Source organism: Rhagoletis pomonella, unplaced genomic scaffold (assembly GCF_013731165.1).
Source record: "Rhagoletis pomonella isolate Grant_MI unplaced genomic scaffold, Rhpom_1.0 Rhpom_scaffold_00013, whole genome shotgun sequence".
In the NCBI taxonomy this organism is placed as follows: Eukaryota; Metazoa; Arthropoda; class Insecta; order Diptera; family Tephritidae; genus Rhagoletis; species Rhagoletis pomonella.
The window spans coordinates 10,906,758-10,926,945 of NW_023458567.1; the positions used below are offsets into that span (position 1 = coordinate 10,906,758).

Genomic DNA, 20,188 nt, shown 5'->3' on the forward strand with positions numbered 1-20,188 from the left:
ACAATATCACTTTGAAATGGCGTGCTATAGATATGACCGATACTGTATATTGCAAGTTTAATAATAAACAGAATTATTTCAAAATTTAAATTTTGTGGAAAAACACAAACAAAGTTTGACCAATAAGTTAACTCATCTGTTAGGCTGAACATATTCTCCTTCTCAAGCTTATTATTAATTGTATGATGAAATCTCCTAAAACATAAGTTTTGAGTTAAATCCCTATATTGTTAAACGTTAAATTTTTATTTTGATTTTTTATCTCCTTTACCAAAATATCGGCTTCACGCCTTGAACCATTCATAGAGTTTTCCGGATTGCGACAAAAAAGAACTTCAAGCTATGGAAACCTTCGCCATTAGAGGAGTCGATGGACTTGCCACACAAGTAAAATAAAATAAATAAAAAATTTAATAAAAATTAATATTAAAAAAATTTTAATAAAACAAAAAATAATATAAAATGAAAATAATAATAAAATATAAAATTGCGTAATTGATATTAGAAAAAGGTTAAAACTTTCAAATTTTGATCAAATTCGATCGAAAAATTTAAATTAAATAGTGTTCGCCAAAAATTTAAATTCACAAATTACGATTTCTTTTTATCAAAGAAAACATCTTGAGATAGGTTTGGTACGACATATTGCAATTTAAAATGTCGAAACTAAAAACCACGAAAAAATGCCCAAACAAAATTTTTCATTAAATTAAAATAAAATAAAAGTTGAAATGAAGATAAAGAATTATAATAGAGTAAAATTAATTTCATATTATATATATATATATATATTTCATATAACCATCACAGAAAAAAATCAGAGTTTACAAATTTTGATCAAACTTGATAGAAAAATCAAATTAAATTGTGATCGCAAAAATTCAAATTCACCAAATACGATGTCTTGTAATCAAAGAGAACGCTATGAAATGGGTATGGTACGATATGTCCAAACTAAAAACCCTGAAAAAATATCAAGTAAAATATTTATAAAACCGAGAATGTCGAGAACCAAATACCGAACATAAAAATGTGCAAAAAAATTTGTCAAACTAATGGATATCTGAAGAAAGACGATTAAGAAAGCTTAAAGCCGAAAATATTTTTGGGGAAAGTTGCCACCTGTTTGAAAATTTTAATTTTGTTCAATTGATAAGATAAATTAAATATTGCAATATGGGTATCAAACTAAAGAGGTTTAGGAAAGTTTACTGCTAAATATATTTTTAATGAGGGTTGCCACCTGTTTGAAAAATTTCATTCAATTAATAAATTGATAAAATAAATTAAATATTAAATACGGGTATCTAATAAAGAGTTTAAAAAAGTTTACTACCGAAAATATTTTTGTAGCGGGTTGCCACCTATTTGACAAATTGTATTCAGTTAAAGTGATAAGATAAAGTAAATACTGATTTATATGAGTTATAAGATTATAAATTAAATTGCCAGGACTAAATACCTTCGAAAATACATATATAAGCTTTAACACCCTTATTCAGAAAAACTAAAGTATGTTTCATGAATCGAACTTTTTGTTTTGAAAATCTTACTTCATAATGCTCTTCAAATCTATTTTATTTTTTATAAATAAACCCATAAAAGTTTTGTGAGGGAGTAACAACACAAAAATATCGTTAAGGCGTAGTGAAGCTCGCCGGGTAGTTGCCTGTTTCAAAATAAAACAATACGCGTTTCCTTATTTTCCATATTTTTCAGTTCCGTACCGCCTTAATGTACTATGTGCATATCTACTTAATCTAAGCAAATTTCTTAATCTACACTAGTTCTCTTGCCCTCTATCTCAACTTTCACGAATGGCGCCTTGACAAAATTATTAAAAAAAAATAAAAATTATATAAAAGTAAAAGCGCATACTTAAATCACTATCGAAAGCCATCAGCGACAAATTGCCGACTTTGCGGTGAAAAGGTAACTAAAGGGCAAAACAATTGCCAGCGCGAAAAGCCGAAGGTGAGTTGAATTGCACGAGACAAATGTGTGTGCATATGTATGTACTTACATTAGAGTGGTCCAAAATAAGTAAAGTCGGAATTTTAAGGCTCTCACACCCTAGGATTTTTCTATATCGGAAAAAATATACGCCTATTTTTTTATTTTGAAATCAAAAAAATATTTAGATGTCGCTCAAAGCGCTCAAAGTTTTCCTTGTATTTTACATGGGAAAAAACAACTTTTCGTAGAAATGGTACAGAATTCTTGAAAATTAATATTTTTCAATCAGACTCTGGTCCTCTTCAATATACTTCCAATAACAATACCCAACTGTTTATTTAATCATTTTTTAATACTGTAATTTTTTTATTTATCCTCACATTGCATTTTTTGGCGTTTTCTGGGGGTTTGGGCGGACCTAAAAAATATAGTTACCATGAAAAAATGGTTAAATACAGAGTTTCCCGATCGGAAAATATTAATTTTCAAGAATTCTATACCATTTCTACGAAAAGTTATTTTTGCGTCATATAAAATACGTGGGAAACTTTGAGCGCTTTAAGCGACCTCTAAATATTTTTTTAATTTCAGAATAAAAAATACGGGTATATTTTTTCGTTATAGAACAATCCTAGGGGGTGAAAGCATAAAAATTCCGGCTTTACTTTTTCACATGCCTTTTTGGACCACCCTAATTTGCAGTATTTGTAGTAGCTTTTTGCCTTGAGAGTATGTGAGCCAGTCAGGGAATGGAAAGGCGAGGGTAAATAAATAAAAAGTAAAGTATGCCTGCGGTACGAAGAGACGAAAAATAGTGATAAACTGCGGCATAGCATTGGGTGTTTATAAACATACAGACAACAAACAAACAGAACTTTGGTATAATATTACATACATTATTTTTATTCACCATTACATAAAAAAAAAAAATTGGTGGTTTTCCAAATCTGACACCCGTTGTAAAACTATCAAAATATGTAGGTACCTTTACTTAACATCAAATCATCAATTTGCATGCCTTATCAAAAATTCTGAAGGTATTTTGAAAAAATTATAAAATTTCCATGCTTATACAATTATTTTAGTAATCTTCAAACTATAAAAATCAAAGAAAATATGCGTATGGAAACTGCCACTGTTGCAGCAATACATAGTTCATCTTACTCGACTATGTATAAGTAAATGTACACAATAAAAATACATATTTGAATACAGAAAGCCGATCTTTCTTATCTCGTTGTGAGTAATAAAAACAATAATTTTATTTCATATCATCGTTACCCGGTAGTAAAAATGTCTTGATTGTCCGCCAGCAAGCGGCAATTGAAATGCAAAGTGAGAGAGTTAAGCGCAAAAAGCTGAGATTAAGGCCCAGCTTACATAGCATTGTCTCGAAAGGAGCCACTACGAAATCACTCTTTAGACTTAGCTATTTTGAAACAGCCTCAATGTATGGTTTTTGAAACCAATTTAAAAGGTACTACTTAGTGGAACACTAACCTCCAAATTAATCTAATTCTCTGCCAGGTAGACTCCTGTCTATTTTTTTCTTTACTACATTAACTGCGACTAATTAAATAATATTCATGATAACAGCAACAAGAAAATAATAACTACAAACAAACTAATGGTGCTGGATTTTTTATTCGGACTCATAAAACTTGCAGCAGTCGTAAGAGCATGAAGAACGAAAGTAAAATCGCGCAAGTCAAGGCGAATTAATATAAGGTGGTGCATATATGTAAGTAAAATCTCGTATATTTTGTTATTGCTTGGGACTTTTGCGATGTCAAATAGGAGATAATTTTGTCATTTTGTTTTGTTGAAGTCTTAAATGTATGTGACAAAGCACTTGGTATAGGCATTACTTATTATATTTATAATAACTTTATTTAATATCTATATGAATATATGTAATATTTATTATAACATTATTTGTTTGAGAATTTATAATGTAAGGGAATTAAAAAAAAAATATTGTGGATTATTTGTTCGCATCTTTGTGTTACTGGAGTTAAACGATCGGCCAAATGGAGCATTCAAAACTACCTTAGCATTATTTGTAGAGCAACAGCTTATCTATAGGTGGAAATGTATATGAATAAATATTTGATTAGGGTGTGTTTAATATTTGTATTTTTTTTTCAATTTACATTATTCTCCATTTACTATAAAATATGTATGTATGTACTATTAAAACTGAGCAAGGTTCACTTGAAAATCTCGGCATGTAATTATGGTGGTGTAAAACGCGAGACGCGTTGCTATATAACACTTTGACATTCACTTTACCATGACGCTGTACATGCTGATCAATATGGAACTACGAGTATATTTCAAATTTTAGATTGTGTGGAAAGATGTTACATACATTATTTTTAGTCAGTTGGCGCAGAAGAGAAACAACCAAAATCGCGTAGGCGGTTATAGCGCCAAATAAGAACATATTTTAAAAATTTGAAATTTAGGTGAAAATTTGTTGCATTATTTTGTAGTATTTTAAAAAGTTCTAAACTTGGCTTTATATCAATTTGGTTAGAGAATGAATTGTACTTTAATTGAAAATTCTTAAAAATAAATAATTAAATATAAGTAGCAAACAATATCACTTTGAAAGGGGGGGCGCTATAGATATGTATGTCCAATACTGTATATACTCCTATAGTAAAAATTAATAAATAAGTATTTTGCTCTAGTGAGATTTTTACACAACATAGAAGAGGTAGCGGTAATTTATGCGTACTTAACTCAATATCTGTGTTTTTTGGATTAAGACACTATTGAAGTAAATGAGCTAGTATTTGGCCGAGCTTGTCTACTGGAAAATTTTTTTTTTTTTTTTTTGATGTTGTAAATGATCAATAAAACTAAATTAAATGAAGAATACAATTTTATTTTTTTAATTTAATTTTATTTTTATTTTTTTAATTTATCGCATTCTTTTTAACTTTATTTTATTATTTTTTTTTTTAATTTTTCACATTTTTAATTTTAATTTATTATTTTTTTAATGCTTCATTATTTTATTTTTTTACTCTTATTATTTTCGACTTTTTGTTTATTTTATTTTTAACCTTTTGTTTTATTCACTATTTTTTTATTTTATTTGTTTATCTTATTAGTTTCGTTCCTCAAGTTTTCTGAACAAAACCTGTAAAACTGTCAAAATGCAAAATTGCAGATGCACTTTTGTTTTTGCTTATTCAAATTTGAAATCATTTGAACAACTGATGGTTTGACACTTTACCAGATTTTACCAGGAAAAATTCTTCGGGTAAAATCTTGCAACTTCTGACAAAGAGAGGACCGATTTTACTCTCCCATTGTTCCCCTACTTTGCCATAGAACCGAGTACGGGAACGCCTTCTGGTAAAATCCTGTAAATTATTGCGACTTCTTGCGAATTAGGGAACGCAACTATTTCTTAATGTTTATAATTTTTATATATTTTTTTTTAGAACATTTGTATGTATGTGTTTTCGTTTATTAATTTTTTTGGTAATGAACACCCTCTCTTTTCTGTTACAGAGTGCATAAGAGTTAACGCAAACAGACACACTATGTAGATCTTTAATGCCGCTTTCACGCCCCCATAATTACGAACTTGTTTACTGGCGTCCGATAATGGATTTACAACGCCCTTAATATGTATGTATATGTGTATGTATGTACGTATGTACGCAAGTACATAAATCAAGAAAACCTTCAAAAATTAGCATAGATTCGCGACTTGATCTCAATCGTCACGAATTGACCACTGCACATGAGCTATATCTATAAATACGAACATGCATATGTTTCAGGGGCCGAACTGTGCATAGTGATGCTGCGATCCGATTCGAACAAACGCTTAGTCGAATCGAATAATCATTTTTGTATTTAATTTGGTCTAACACTACCTATCCGATGCAGAGAGAATTATCGAAATCGGTTCACGTGGTCCAGAGTTATGCGGTAACATACATTAAAAAAAATAAATAATAATCCGACGAACTGATAACCTGTTCCTTTTTTGGAAGTCGGTTAAAAAATTATTGTACTTACCCATGAACGAAAGACACAAGATCACGTAAGAACAAGAGAGTGAAAAAAGTCGATTATTTTAGCGGGTTCTACGCCAACTTGTTTCACTGGAAAACGAGCGAAAAGTAAACAAGGCAAAGTAAACAACGAAAACCAAAATTAGCCAAAATTATTGTCAGCCACTTTAAACGCGCAATTTAGGTAAAATGATGCAACAAAATGCTTTAAAATGTGTTGTCATGTTTAATTAACTCTTCTTTACTTGAATAAAAGGGTAAAATAGTGGTGCTTGTGATGTAAACAAACGCTCAGCTGACGAACCCGCTTTCGCAAACTTTTTTCTCAAAACCAGTTACAAATACAACGTCGCGTTCTTACGTGATCTTGAATTTTTGGTTCATGGTACTTACCCGTCTAAAAAACATATGTACATCAGGGTGGTCCAAAAAATGTAAAACTTTAAGCTCTCACACCCTAGGATTTTTCTAAATCGAAAAATTACCCATATTTTTTTGTTTTTCCAAACAAATCCCAGTGACTCAAGCAATATGTTTTTGGAGTTAAATTTCTATAAAAATATTGCCGAAGTTTTACCCAAAACCATATAATTGAAATCACAGTTTCAAACTTCATACAAAATTTAGGAAAGTTCAAGAAATTTTCATGAAAATTTTAACTTTTTAAGCTGAATCTTTAGAACATTTTTGGTATGCAATTATATAGTCCATATAATTTTAGTCTGATGATATGCAGGTTTCAACCAGCTGAAAAATTCTGTTGATTTTTAATAATTTTTACTCCCCAACTATTTATTTAACTACAAAGTGCAATGGGGAGACCCATAAAAAATAGTTAATATCTATGTATTAAAAAATTATTAAATATGCATTTTGGTATTACTCTCTCAAGTCCCCTGAAGACAAGCAGTGTTTGCCTATTGAAAAATATTGATTTTCAAGTATTCTATACCAGTTCTACGAAAAAGATTTTTTTTTCGCCATATAAAATATATGGAAAACTTCATGGCAAACCAGCTCTAAATTTCATTTAGGAAAAAATACGAGTACTTTCTTCGATTTAGAAAAATACTTTGAGGTGAGTGCTAAACATATAAAATTGTTTCCCATGTAATCTTGGACCACCCTAATCTACTACAAGCTGCTTATGTACATACAAGTAGATTTAAATAAATTCGACATTAGACCGTATCGCAAAAAAAAAAATTGTTTCAAGCTATTTATGTTGAACACTAACGAAGGCGAATTCATACAAGATGTAGCCATAACAGCTGAGATTTTCGTGCGGTGGTTCTGAATGTCAAAATGATGTGCTTGCTGTCATTAAAGTGTGCTTGCATTGTTCAACTTTGCGTTCAACTCAGCGCAGGGTTGCACGAAAAAAAAGTTGAATGGCTAAAAATATCAAAATATGAAAAAATATCAAAATATTCGCCATAAAAAGGTGTTTGCATTGTTCAACTTTGCATTCAACTTTTGGTTGAATGGCCTTTCAACTAATCGCTTTCAACAAAGTTGGTCGCCAGCCAACATTTAGCCATTCAACTTTTTTTTCGTGCAACCCTGCGTTGAGTTGAACACAATTGTTGAACGCAAAGTTGAATAATGCAAACACTGCTTTATGCATATTATTTGTTGCTGTAATTTTTGTTTTAGCTCTACCAATTCCATCTTGTGTGAATTCGCCTTGACACTGACTGTGGGAGGTTTTCAATAGTGTACATTTTTTTGCCTTGCCAATACAGAGTTACCGGAAAAGTCGTCCTAGATATTTAAGGACATTATTATGACAGATGTCCAAAACTTAACCGTTTTCGAGATATTTAGCCCAATGGTTCCGGCCTTTTGCGTCCAAATGGGACCCGTGTAACCCGTGTATACATTTTCTCTGCCAAAATGCTAATTTTACCCACTTTCAACTGGTTGCCAAGGGTTCTGTGGCGGGTTCAACGGGCCCAGTATGCCTTTTTACAAAGTTTGAACTGTGCTCTTTCTAGTGGGTTGGTTAGCAAGAGCCACGCCTCCTCCCCCTCCGCCAACTAACTCAAAAACAGTGGGCAAATAACTAAGCATTTCCCTCAACTTTTTTCGGCACATATGTACATCGCGACACGATCTAATAATACACACAAACATATGTTTACTTACATTTATGTAACCCTTACATATGTACCAAGAATAGTATTCACCGACCCCCACCCTGCTAGTATTCTCTAATAAGCAGCTCTATATAAAAACATGTGTACATATATTCTGTTGCTCGCACTCCAATTGGAACTTGTCCGTATTGCGTATTTGCGTCCACATGGAAGCGCAATGCGCTATGTTGTTGTGTAATCACAAGCTAGCGAAGCCACACGGCAAGTGTTCAATGTGCACGGATGGAAAATGGACAATATACATATGTACATACATATCGCATGAATAGACAGTAAAATTGTTTAGTAAGTTTTATTTTCAAAAGAAAATTAGATTTTCACTTACCACTAAAATAGAACGCCCTCTTTCTTAACTTTATCGTCAGATTTATTAAAACACATTAAAATTATGTACATATGTAGTTCTTTTCACTTTTTCTCTGTGCAAGTTTTTTGTTACACTAAAACGCTGCACAATTAAAAGTATATTTTGTCAATTATCTCACAATTGTGAATTTATTTTGCTGCATTTTTTCCATTACACTCACTTAGAAAATAGTTCGCTATCTTTTCCACGAGGTTCAGAAAATTTTTAATTTTGTCTATATTGCGTGCCGCTCTGCTACTGCTCGAGTATACATCTGATGACAACGACACGACGCGTTTTAGCTTTTTAGCGCCGAATGTCGGACTCGTGGAGGCAAACAAAACAAAAAGAACAATGTCAGAAACGGCAATTACCCAACGCTGCCGACGTTGCAGTGGGCAGCAAACGGCTGCATTGAAGACGATCAAAATACTAATGTATGTATGTAAGGTGTGATGTAAAATATAGTAAATAATTAACAGCGTAAAACAACAATGTTAAAATGAAGTTCCCTTTGGCATTACAATAATCAAATAGAACAGCAACACCGTACCATCTGCTGCGGCGGCGGCAGCGTCGTCGTCGTCGGCACCTGCTTTCTTGACATCGCCAGTTTTCTGTTTACTTTTTTACCGCAGTAGGAGAGCACGTCGATTTTTACTGGGAGCGTCGAACGTAAACAAATAAAAATAGCAACAAAAGTGAGAGAACGAAAAATGCCATAACAAAAGCGTTGAGGTGTGTTCAAAAGCATTTGTTTACGTCGGTGCAGTGGGCTGTTCAGTCAATGCCATTTCCGTCGTAATGCGAAGAAAACATGTGACTGCTGTGATGGAGGGATGCAGGGATGCACTGTATTTAGACATAGTTGAAACTTTATTTTAATCTAGAAGGTAAAGCTAAATATAATGGAAGTAACGGAACCAAGGGGAATTTATCCAAGGTGGTGTTGTCCAATCTGCTGATTTCTTCTACCTTTCTTCGTGTTACATGTATTTTGTTTTTGCTTTTACTGATTTGACACATGAACCAAAAATACAAGATACGTAAGAACGCGACGTTGTATTTGTAACTGGTTTTGAGAAAAAAGTTTGCGAAAGCGGGTTCGTCAGCTGAGCGTTTGTTTACATCACAAGCACCACTATTTTACACTTTTATTCAAGTAAAGAAGAGTTAATTCAACATGACAACACATTTTAAAGCATTTTGTTGCATCATTTTACCTAAATTGTGCGTTTAAAGTGGCTGACAATAATTTTGGCTAATTTGGTTTTCGTTAGCGTTCTTTGCTTTGTTTACTTTTCGCTCGTTTTCCAGTGAAACAGGATAAAAAAATCGACTTTTTTCACTCTCTTGTTCTTACGTGATCTTGTGTCTTTCGTTCATGGATTTGACAGCATGCTCAAGAATAGCAAAAACAAAATAAACAAAAATTTACATGTATTTTGTTTTTGCTTTGGCGGCATAAACTGTCAAAATCTGTAACAGTGTGTGTAGAAATTCAAACAAAATTTTTTAATTTGATATCGAAGCCGTGCGGCGAAACACATACACAAAATCAATCGGTCAATTATCTATTGTATTTGAAATGAATGCAAATGATCAAGGCGAATTTATACAAGGTGGTGTAGATGGCGAATTCATATTACAACAAACACATCAATTTGACATTAATAAGTACGTGGCGAAAATCTAAATTCGCCATCAACACCAGCAAGGCGAATTTATACAAGGTGGTGTTGATGGCGAATTAAATTTTTGCCGCGGTACTACTGAATGTCAAAATGACGTGTTTGTTGTAAACAAGGCGAATTCATTTTACAACAAACACATCATTTTGAAATTAAGAAGTACCGCGGCGAAAATCTAAATTCGCCATCAACACCAGTTTGTATAAATTCGCCTTGATTTTGACATTCAGTAACGCGGCGGAATTCTCATACCTTGGTTATAATGCACGGGGCGAATCGTAACTAATCGCGGCGAATTCGTAAGGATCTATTGATTTTAGATGCTTCCGTTTTACGTTACGTTCAAGGGCATTATAATCGTTCGAATTCATTGCCCATACAATAGATAATTAAGCGACAGTTCACTGCGTTCCGTTACTTCCATTATAATCCAGGCATAAATTCGCTAGTAACACCACCTTGTATAAATACGCCTCGACTCCCGCAATACAAAATACGAGAGCAAAAACGAAGTACTGCACTTCCGAAAGAATTTCGGTTGGGCACATTATTCGTGCTACATATCGCTACACTTGATCCTCAAAATATGCCACTTTCTTTTAGTATACTACGTAAAAGCTTAGACAGACGGCAGCGTGCAGTTAATTCACTGACCGAAACCGTCATTTGAAGCCACCGGTTTTTTCGCCATGCACAAGGTCTATTAGCTTTTCCTCTAGCAACTTCCCTTGAGAAAATAAAGCTAGTCAAATTATCAGTTGAACTAAAGTTGGCACCGACCAACTTTAAGTCATGAGTTGAAAGGCCATTTACATCAATAAACTATCGCAGACAGGCATTTTTTGTGAACCGAATGAATTATGCGAAGCGAACTAACAAGCAAAGAATGCATTAAGTGCTCCAGATGCAAGGAACTTGCACAAGGTGGTATATGCGAACACTCATTAATGCACTCTAATTAAAACCTAGCAGGTTCACAGAATTAGAAAATATGCTATAACTAATAATCTTGTAATTTTCCCACAAAATCAATTTGTGCTAAATTTATTTTCATTTCATTTTTTCAAATTAAAGTTAAAAATATTACAAAAGAGCTATGTTTACTCGGCATCCTCATCTTCGTCATCGTTGGAGCTGATTCTGAAGTATCGGAGTTCATACGAGTCCTTATCGTTAGACACGACACGGATCCAATCACGCAGACTGTTCTTCTTCAAGTAACGCTTGGTCAAGTACTTGAGGTAAGCCTTGGAGAAGTGCACGTCCGAGTTTACGTACAACTTCATCTTCAAACGCTCAAATGTTACATTGTTGCCAAGGTTGTTCACTTTGCCATTGACCTTTAGGCGGGCCTTAACGTACTTTTCCTGAAGATTACAAAGGCAAAATTAGAAAGTTTCCAATACAATAGAAAAAACCAAAATATTCAAAATTAGATTGTCTCTTGCAGTGTTAAGCCACAAAACCATGCGAGTCATTTTGCGACCAAAAATAGCAGAGTGTAAATGTTTACTTTGCCACTGAGTACACTGCCTTCAGAGCGACGGCCTCGAAGCTCACTCTCTGACGACAAATCGGACGTGGCACTCTCTAGACCAAAAACTCTTAAAGCAAATTTTTGTAAATTTAAACTACATATTTACCTTGATACACCTTGCGTGCAGTAGTGGGCGTGTTCGTTTGCCATTATTATACGCTGCTGCTACGATTTAGCCTCTTGCATCAGAAAACAATAGCGATCCGCTGAGAAGCCTGCAACGTACGAAAATTCGACACGCATACGCAAGGCGCACTATGGGTTTTGGCCTGTGCACATGCGGGTGCATGCACGACAGCCCGGGACCCACCACAGGGCGGTAGACATAGTACGACTTGGCACTGTTCACAGACGGTTGCACCACTGGCCAGACCAGGTTCTGGCGATCAGAGGCTACCCCGTTGTGCAGCACCCAGAGTCCCGTCTCGAACAGCAACCCCCAACTAAGTTGGGGCTATATGGATCTGACATAGGAGCGGTTCGTGCAGAACCTATTTGAGCAAAAAACTAAATAGTAACAGTAGGTCATCAGTGTATCCATAATTGTTAGGCCAATGGGACCGGCTACTTGCCGGATTCACAATGGCTTAATCCTTATGGAAGTCACTCTTACGATTAATAATTTCCCTGCGCACGAACGTACGCCCATACTTCTTAATATGCATTATAAAAGATTTTTTAGTACAAAGTCTATTTACCCCAATTGGAGCCACTTGCTCTGGACGTTCGCAATGTGTGTACTTACGAAATCGGCAACATCCATGATGTTATCCTCAGCAATATTGGTGCAGTCGATGCCAAAACGGATTGACACCTTCTTCTTTTTCAGCCCCTTGCCACGCAACACGTTCTTCTTGCCCACTTTACCAGAGGCAGTGGCAGCTGTTACTGATTTGCGTTGTGGCTTGGAGGCAGCCTTGGCAGCAGGCGCTTTAGGCTTTTCAGCTGGAGCAGCAGCAGGGGCAGCAGGCTTAGCTGGTTCGGCTTTCTTGGCGGGTGCAGCAGCTGCTGGCTTAGCAGCAGCAGGTGCAGCCTTCTTAGCATCCTTGGCAGGGGCAGCTTTAGCATCCTTCTTTGGCGCGGCAGCCGCTGGTGCAGACTTCTTGGCATCCTTGGCAGGTGCTGGCTTAGCAGCAGCTGGCTTGGCTGTGGCCTTCACTTCCTTGGCGGCTTCAGGAGCCTTCTTCACATTTTTGGCGGCTGCTGTTGCGGGCTTAGCTTCGGCTTTTGGCTTTTCAACTTTGCCTTTGGCTGCGGCAGCAGCGGCAGGTGCTGCCTTCTTTTCGGCCGGTTTGGCGGCGGATTTATCACCTTTGTTAGTTTTAGCCTGAGGACATTAATAAACAAAAATTATTACATGTGAAATGAAGGTATAATAGTAAACACTCAGAAAATGTACTAGTAACAGAATTTTTATCGTGCAATATTTTCGGCATCCGGTAAATTACTCTTCCAAACTTTTCATTAGTTGGTTGAAGAGCCTACTAACTACCCTATATTTTACTTATTTCACCTTTTTATTCGCGATTGTACTTAAATTCTAAGATTTTTAGGAGCACTTACAGTCGGTGCCATCTTCAACAGCAGGAACCACGGAGAAAAAGAACTGGAAGAGCTGTTGTCAAAACCAGCGTTGCCAACGTTGCTTTATGAAATTCCCTGTATATTTGACGTCCGAAATGATTTCCCACAGGGTCGCATAAGTATATGGATTTATTGGAACTGCAGAACTGCAGATAATTAATAGGTTTGTATAGTAACTTCTCCAGTAAACATTGCAGCGAGAGCGTAAAGGCAAAATAGAGCGTAAAATTGAGAAGCTAAAACTAGCAGAAAAAGCAAGAATGATAGAATACAAGATTGCGCCATTCGAACTGAGAGCAACTGGCCGTGACGTCAATAAATACCAGAATGAGCGAGCAAGACGAACTCGACAAGAAAAAGAGGAAGCATCGGACAAAAGGCAGTATTGCCAAGTTTTGAATTTGAAAAAGCACCAAATTTTTATTGGTGTATTTTATAGACTTTATATGCATACATAAGGATGTATGTAAGGATGCCGATTCAAATTAATAAAAACCAATGTTTCTTGCACGACGGTTGATTTCTTCTGGCATGATTGAAGGTGCCGTCACATATTTTGTTGTCGCTTATGATTGTCACTGTGCCATGATTTTGTTTAAATTTTTGTAAAGTTGCTTACCACACTTACGATTGCTATGAATTTTGCTTCCATTTTTTTTAAGATTTTCTAATTTGGTGTCTTCAAACTAAAAACAAAAGCACCAAAAACGCGCCAAGCACCAAACTCAAAAATTTTCGCGTTTTAAATACCCACTAAATTTGGTGCGAAAAGCATGAAGTTGGCAACAGGGAATGTAAACAAAAGTATTTTATGACGTCAGCGATTAGGTGGATGCTGTCAAATCGACGAAGAGAGGGTTAGCGGTCCGCGAATGGCGCGACCTTTATATTCTGGATCGTGCAGAAAAAGTTAATGAACACAAAACTAGCTAAAACTTGCAAGTGAATAGTTGTTGCACTTTCTTGACATTCTGCTGTAAACATTTTACTATTTATAAATCAGCTTTAAACTCTTTGCTTTACACACAAGTATCATGAATATGTTGATTTCCACTCATTTTACTTATATTTATGCTAAACCAATTCAACAAACGGCGGCTTTTGACATTTATTCTTCTTCTTCTTCTGCTAGCTAATTTCTGCTAGTAAAATTTTCACTAGCAAGGATTTGCAGCCCTCCCGTGTTGTTACGCTCTCGATTCAGTGCTCTCTTGCAAATATTTGGGTTATCATACACTTTTCCAGTAAAAATTTGCAGGTTCCAGTACAAATTAGTACTGACTATTAGTTATTTGGGGTATTCACAACGGTGTCGTAAGTGTCGTATTGTTGTGTGTCGTCAACTTTAAACGCAAAAAAAATATATATGGGAGTTCGCAAGGTACCATCAATGTCATATTGGCTGCATTTCTTTATTCATTCTGAACGTTTGGAATAAACTTTTTTGTTTATTTATTCTTCAGAACGTTCGTGATGATATGTTGGCGTATATTTCAAACGCATTCGGTTTATTCTGGCTGTGAAATGAGATTATCCGGAATGTATAAAGAAACGCAGCCATTATGAATTTTGGCAGTGCTAAAAAATAGTTGGTTGTTGTTTCAGGTTTTCTAAACATTTATTTAAGCTTTTAAAGTTTAGAGAGCAATGTCAAATTCAATCACTCTTTGTTGAATACATTTTGGTCGTGTTCTTTTCTCAGCAGGTTGCGCTCTGATCCGACGAAAGTGCTGCCTTTTCTGCCCTCAAATACGTGAGGGTGAGAGTTGCATGGTTGATTTTTAATTTAATCTTGTAAAAATGCAATTATTTTCCATATCAGAAATAAGTGTTTTGCTTTAAAACTGTTCAAGACTTACAGGCCAAGTGAATAATTCAGCTTTATTAAGTTCTATAAATAAATTTTGATGGAGTGGTATATTTTCTGTTTCATTCTCATATAAAGAACGCAACATTTTTCAGATTTCAGGGCAACGCAAAGCAAGAGTTCCCATATAAAAGGGCAGAACTTTTGTTGAAAAAAGAAAACACTATAAGTTTCGAAAAAAAATACTTGTACAAATAAAATAGGTGGGCCATCATATCACCAAGGTGGCAGCATAGTGACATTGGGAATTTTAGCTTATCGGCAAACAGCTGTTTTAAGATACAACAAAAATGTAAATAAAAAAATTTATTTTCTCATGCACAAATGACAAATTCCGTTGGCAAAGGATGGGCTTCTGGCCTAATATCGACGATAAAAGATCCTAAAAACCACATTATCTCCTCTAAGGACGCTGTAGTGATACATGACAAATACCCAAAGGCGCGCCATCATTACCTCGTACTGCCCAAAGCAGATATACCGGATATATTCCATGTAAGCTCACCTAAAACAAAAATCTCTAGCTAGTTGGTTTTCAGTTAAGTTTCAGTTAAATCTTAGCCATTTACCTCTATTGGAAGAGCTGCACTTGCTCGCACAAAATGTTATTGAAGTGAAAAGCTTTCAGCTGGACGATTTTAAGATCGGTTTTCACGCGCAGCCCAGCATGCAACGATTACACTTGCATGTAATTTCCAAGGATTTCGTATCCGACTGTCTCAAAACAAAGAAACACTGGGTTAGTTTTAATACAGAACTCTTTCTACAATATCAAGGTGAGTGAAGACACAAACTTCAATATTTGGAATATTTGGAAACTAATCCCATGTTTAGAAGCCTATGCGCGGCTAAAAACAGATGCTTGTATCAAACGTTTGACGAAGGAACAAATTCAAGAGTTGACTGCCTCAGCGCTGGAATGCAATCAATGCGAGTTTGAAGCCAAAAATATGCCAGACCTGAAGCGACACCTGCTTGAGCATTGGGCACAGAGACAGTGAGATACATTTTTGCCATGACGTGTTAACGCTTCTGCATTGATTTAGTCTAGAGTTCCCAGATTTTTTATGCGCGGAACCTGTAGCTCACATTACGTTCCAATTGGCCCCATTTCACTTGTTTAATAAACAAGTAATTTTTAGGCGAAAAACACAACCGACTTCAATTCTCTTGTATAAATTTAGGAGTACCGTTTTCTCATGGTCCAATGATCGGATCTAAACCAAATTAGTACGAGAACACCTGTGAGACACTACCTTTCCGACAGAAAGAAAATATCGAAATCGTCGACGTGGTCCAAAGTTATGCGGAAAAATACATAAATAAAAATAAAAATAAAATATTCGTACGAAAATTTCGAAAATATTCGTTCTTTTTTTGAAGTCGGTTAAAAAGAGCTTTTCGTAAAGCAATCGTCCACATTGAACGTTTGAAAATAATTTAACTCGTCAATTTGAAAATGGTATTATTCTATTCGAACGCCTAACTGTAGGTCCATTGAATATCATAAAATTCAAGGCGCATCCATATATGTATGTATATACCTTTTTTATACCAACACATAAAGCGCTTGGACCCAGTTCGCTGTGATTCAAAACGGAAGCATAAACCAACTTTCAATACGCTCAGAAATTCAAAAGTGTTATGACTCGAATTTGTTTTCAAATCGTTTTTTTATTTCTCACAGGTTAGAAAACAGCAAGGCACATTAAACAGGTAGTATCAGTAGAGCAAAAACAACATTTGCGTGTATTTTGTTGTTGCTTCTGGTATCGAAAGTGTCAAAAACTGTTCTGAATTTTTTCTTCCAAATCAAAGCGTGCCATGTGAAATACAAAAAATTATAAAAAATAAAAAATTGAAATTGGAAAAAATAAAAATTGATGCAACTTTCTTTCCTAGTAAATTTGTTTGCTTCTCGAAGCATTGATCCATCCTTTACAAGGGCCAGTAATCAGCGGTTGTGCTGCTGAGTTGGGCGAACGTTCTAAAAGCTGCTATTCAATCGCTTGTTTTGTATGGAAAAAGGTTTCACATGCAAATGGATTTTAAAAATTCAGAATTTTTGTGAGAAAAAATTAAAAATATTTGACATTTTCGAGACCAAATAATTTGAAAATAAATCAAATCAGCTGCTCTACTGATACTACCTGTTCAATGTACCTTGGAAAACAGATATAAACACATCACTTATTTGACGCGAAGTGAAAAAAGGCTGGTGTTCTTTATACAGCCCGTTTTAAATTTGAATTATTATTACAAGGAATTTGAATTGTTCGCTTTATACATGTTTTGAATCGCGGCGAAATGAATTAAAGCGACTTATGCATGCGTATAAACGTAGTATAAAATAAATAATAAGTAGTAGTATAAAATAAAATATGTATGTATACCCATGAACCAAAAAGACAAGATCACGCGGGCAGGAGAGTAGCCCGTTAGAATCGCATTAAGGAAAAAAGTTGAACGATTTTGACATTAGCCGTTTGTTTACATTTCTTCGTTGTTTGCAATTTGGTGTTGGCTTTTTACTGCAATTTTCTTCATTTTCGCTTGTGACAACGTGTGTACACACAAGATAAAGAATAATTTAACACAACGGCATGATTTTTAGAAGAATTTGCATAATAAAAATGATTTTTCATGCGTTCAACAATTTCGCGGTTTTCTCCGTTCTCTTCGTTGTTTACTTCTTACAACAAAGATGGCGTCGAGATTTCGGCAGCTAGAAAATAACCATGATTCAATAATACAAGGTTAGATAATTATTGACAGCTGCGGTTTGACACTCCCTTACAAAAGGTTGCATTTACGAAGGAAGGAGAAAGGGGAAGAATGAAATCTCTTGGTGCGAAAATGGTACTAGAAAAGTACGCACAGTAGGCAATTAGTAGTGAAATTCCTTTTGTAAATTCTAATGTATTTGCAGGAAATCTGGCATTTTAAACGAAATGTTGAGCGTAATATTGATATATCTACGTGAATTACGTAATTTATGTGCTATTTGGCTGTATAAAAATTGCAAAATGACTCAAAATTAAAATAAGACTACTATGAGATTGAAGTAAACATCCAATTTAAAAACAGTTTATGTTTTCATCAGTTAATATGCTTCATATGCATATACAAATAAACATCTTGCACAAAAGCTTGTACTTTATTTCACACCAAAGCTACACTGTTTCCATGTAAATTTGCAAAGAAGCAACACGGTGCCTCTGCTAAGGGAGCGGTGCGAGAGAGACAACTGTCAGTTTATCGAACCTTGTATTATTGAATCATGGAAAATAACTTTTTTCGTTCTTTCCTTCCCGCGTGATCTCGTGTCTTTCGTTCATGATGTATACCATTTTACCCGATTCCCCGAAACGAGACAAATTCCTCACATTTCGAGGAATTCCCCGCAAGTTGACATCGCTCATGATTCAATAATACAAGGTTAGATAATTATTGACAGCTGCGGTTTGACACTCCCTTACAAAAGGTTGCATTTGCGAAGGACAGAGAAAGGGCAAGAATGCAATCCCTTGTTGCGAAAATGGTAGTAGAAAAGTACGCAAAGTAGGCAATTAGTAGTGAAATTCCTTTTGTAAATTCTTAAGTATTTGCAGGAAATCTGGCATTTTAAACGAAATGTTGAACGTAATATTTATAAATCTACGTGAATTACGTAATTTATATGCTATTTAGCTGTATAAAAACTGCAAAATGACTCAAAATTAAAATAAGACTACTATGAGATTGATATAAACATCCAATGCTTATGTTTTCATCAGTTAAATATGCTTCATATGCATATACAAATAAACATATTGCACAAAAGCTTATACTTTTATTTCACACCAAAGCTACACTGTTTCCAGGTAAATTTGCAAAGAAGCAACACGGTGCCACCGCTAAGGGAGCGGTGCGAGAGAGACAACTGTCAATTTATCGAACCTTGTATTATTGAATCATGACATCGCTGAGGCGTTCAGCAATAGGTGAATTGTGTAGCTGAAAGCCTGAAAAGCTTGTTGTGGAGTTGTACTCTAACGATATAAAAGAAAAAAAAATGACAAATTCCGTTGGCAACGAATGGGCTGCCGCCCTAATAACGGAAATAAAGGATCCCAAAAACTACATTATCTCATCCGAGAACGCTGTAGTGATATATGACAAATACCCAAAGGCGCGCCATCATTACCTCGTACTGCCCAAAGCAGTTATACCGGATGTATTCCATGTAAGTTTACGTGAAATAAAAATTTCGAAGTAATTTATTTTGAGTTAATTTTCAGTTAAATCTGGGCCATTTATCCTTACTGGAAGAGATGCATTTCCTCGCACAAAATGTTATCGAAGTGAAAAGCTTTCAGCTGGACGATTTTAAGATCGGTTTTCACGCGCAGCCCAGCATGCAACGATTACATTTGCATGTAATTTCCAAGGATTTCGTATCCGACTGTCTCAAAAAAAAGAGACACTGGGTTAATTTTAATACTGAAATCTTTCTACAATATCAAGGTGAGTGAAAACACAAACATATGTATGTATGTCCATATTTGGAAACTAATCCTCTGTTTAGAAGTCTCTAAAAACAGATGCTTGTATTAAACGTTTCACAAAGGAAAAGATTGAAGAGTTGACTGCCTCCACGCTTCAATGCAATCAATGCGAATTTGGAGCCAAAAAATTACCAGACCTGAAGCGTCACCTGCTCGAGCATTGGGCACAGAGGCAGTCAGATAAATTTTTGTTTTGATGGGATAACTCTTCTGTAATGATTGGATCAAAATAACCCAATTTTCAAGAAAAAATGCTTTGGATATCCAGTTAAGTAATTTTAATCAAGTTTTGTCTTAATTTATTCGATAAAATCATCAACCATACCCATTTCTAAATCAAACCCGATTGATTGTCATTAGAACAGAAATCAACACAACATGGAACTCTCATATACCTATCTGAGAAACATACTATGTACCAAGTGGAAAATATTTAGGGCTATCACTGAATCCGAATAGCT

General features: G+C 35.0%; 4 protein-coding genes across 5 annotated transcripts in view; 2 read left to right on the forward strand and 2 right to left on the reverse strand.

The window, feature by feature from the left end:
* LOC118748766 (mucin-19) overlaps window positions 1–9,329 on the reverse strand; it is an 81,846-nt gene extending 72,517 nt beyond the window's left edge. The window contains exons 1-2 of the mRNA XM_036483440.1: window positions 8,683–9,329; window positions 8,481–8,603 (exon numbers count right to left, since the gene is read on the reverse strand). The gene's annotated coding sequence lies outside the window, so the exon portion shown is untranslated. The remainder of the gene's footprint in view (window positions 1–8,480; window positions 8,604–8,682) is intronic.
* Window positions 9,330–11,193: 1,864 nt separating this feature from the next.
* Window positions 11,194–13,395, reverse strand: LOC118748768 (60S ribosomal protein L22). The gene is made up of 3 exons (XM_036483441.1): window positions 13,293–13,395; window positions 12,475–13,056; window positions 11,194–11,559 (listed from the first exon to the last, which is right to left on the reverse strand). Exons 1-3 carry the CDS (start codon window positions 13,302–13,304, stop codon window positions 11,293–11,295), a joined length of 861 nt encoding a protein of 286 aa, XP_036339334.1. The 5' UTR covers window positions 13,305–13,395; the 3' UTR covers window positions 11,194–11,292.
* A 2,031-nt stretch (window positions 13,396–15,426) lies between these two features.
* On the forward strand, window positions 15,427–16,374 carry LOC118748770 (aprataxin-like protein). 2 transcript variants are annotated; one of them, XM_036483446.1, is made up of 3 exons: window positions 15,427–15,675; window positions 15,731–15,956; window positions 16,015–16,374. In XM_036483446.1, exons 1-3 carry the CDS (start codon window positions 15,505–15,507, stop codon window positions 16,179–16,181), a joined length of 564 nt encoding a protein of 187 aa, XP_036339339.1. In that variant the 5' UTR covers window positions 15,427–15,504; the 3' UTR covers window positions 16,182–16,374. The 2 variants fall into 2 exon arrangements, with proteins under 2 accessions (XP_036339339.1, XP_036339340.1); XM_036483447.1 differs by having other exon boundaries at window positions 15,505–15,675; window positions 15,742–15,956.
* Window positions 16,375–19,142: 2,768 nt separating this feature from the next.
* On the forward strand, window positions 19,143–20,185 carry LOC118748771 (aprataxin-like protein). The gene is made up of 3 exons (XM_036483448.1): window positions 19,143–19,405; window positions 19,461–19,686; window positions 19,764–20,185. The coding sequence occupies exons 1-3, from the start codon at window positions 19,235–19,237 to the stop codon at window positions 19,922–19,924; spliced, it is 558 nt and encodes a 185-aa protein (XP_036339341.1). The 5' UTR covers window positions 19,143–19,234; the 3' UTR covers window positions 19,925–20,185.
* The last annotated feature ends 3 nt before the right edge of the window (window positions 20,186–20,188 follow it).

Bases quoted from the DNA above. Each gene is read 5' to 3' on its own strand.
- LOC118748768 (XM_036483441.1), bottom strand. The intron at 11,560-12,474 runs GTAAGTACACAC...TGTAATCTTCAG, and splicing joins TCATGGATGTTGCCGATTTC to GAAAAGTACGTTAAGGCCCG.
- LOC118748770 (XM_036483446.1), top strand. From the start codon at position 15,505: ATGACAAATTCCGTTGGCAAAGGATGGGCTTCTGGCCTAATATCGACG. The intron at 15,676-15,730 runs GTAAGCTCACCT...GTTAAGTTTCAG, and splicing joins ATATACCGGATATATTCCAT to TTAAATCTTAGCCATTTACC. The intron at 15,957-16,014 runs GTGAGTGAAGAC...TCCCATGTTTAG, and splicing joins ACTCTTTCTACAATATCAAG to AAGCCTATGCGCGGCTAAAA.
- LOC118748771 (XM_036483448.1), top strand. From the start codon at position 19,235: ATGACAAATTCCGTTGGCAACGAATGGGCTGCCGCCCTAATAACGGAA. The intron at 19,406-19,460 runs GTAAGTTTACGT...GTTAATTTTCAG, and splicing joins TTATACCGGATGTATTCCAT to TTAAATCTGGGCCATTTATC. The intron at 19,687-19,763 runs GTGAGTGAAAAC...CTCTAAAAACAG, and splicing joins AATCTTTCTACAATATCAAG to ATGCTTGTATTAAACGTTTC.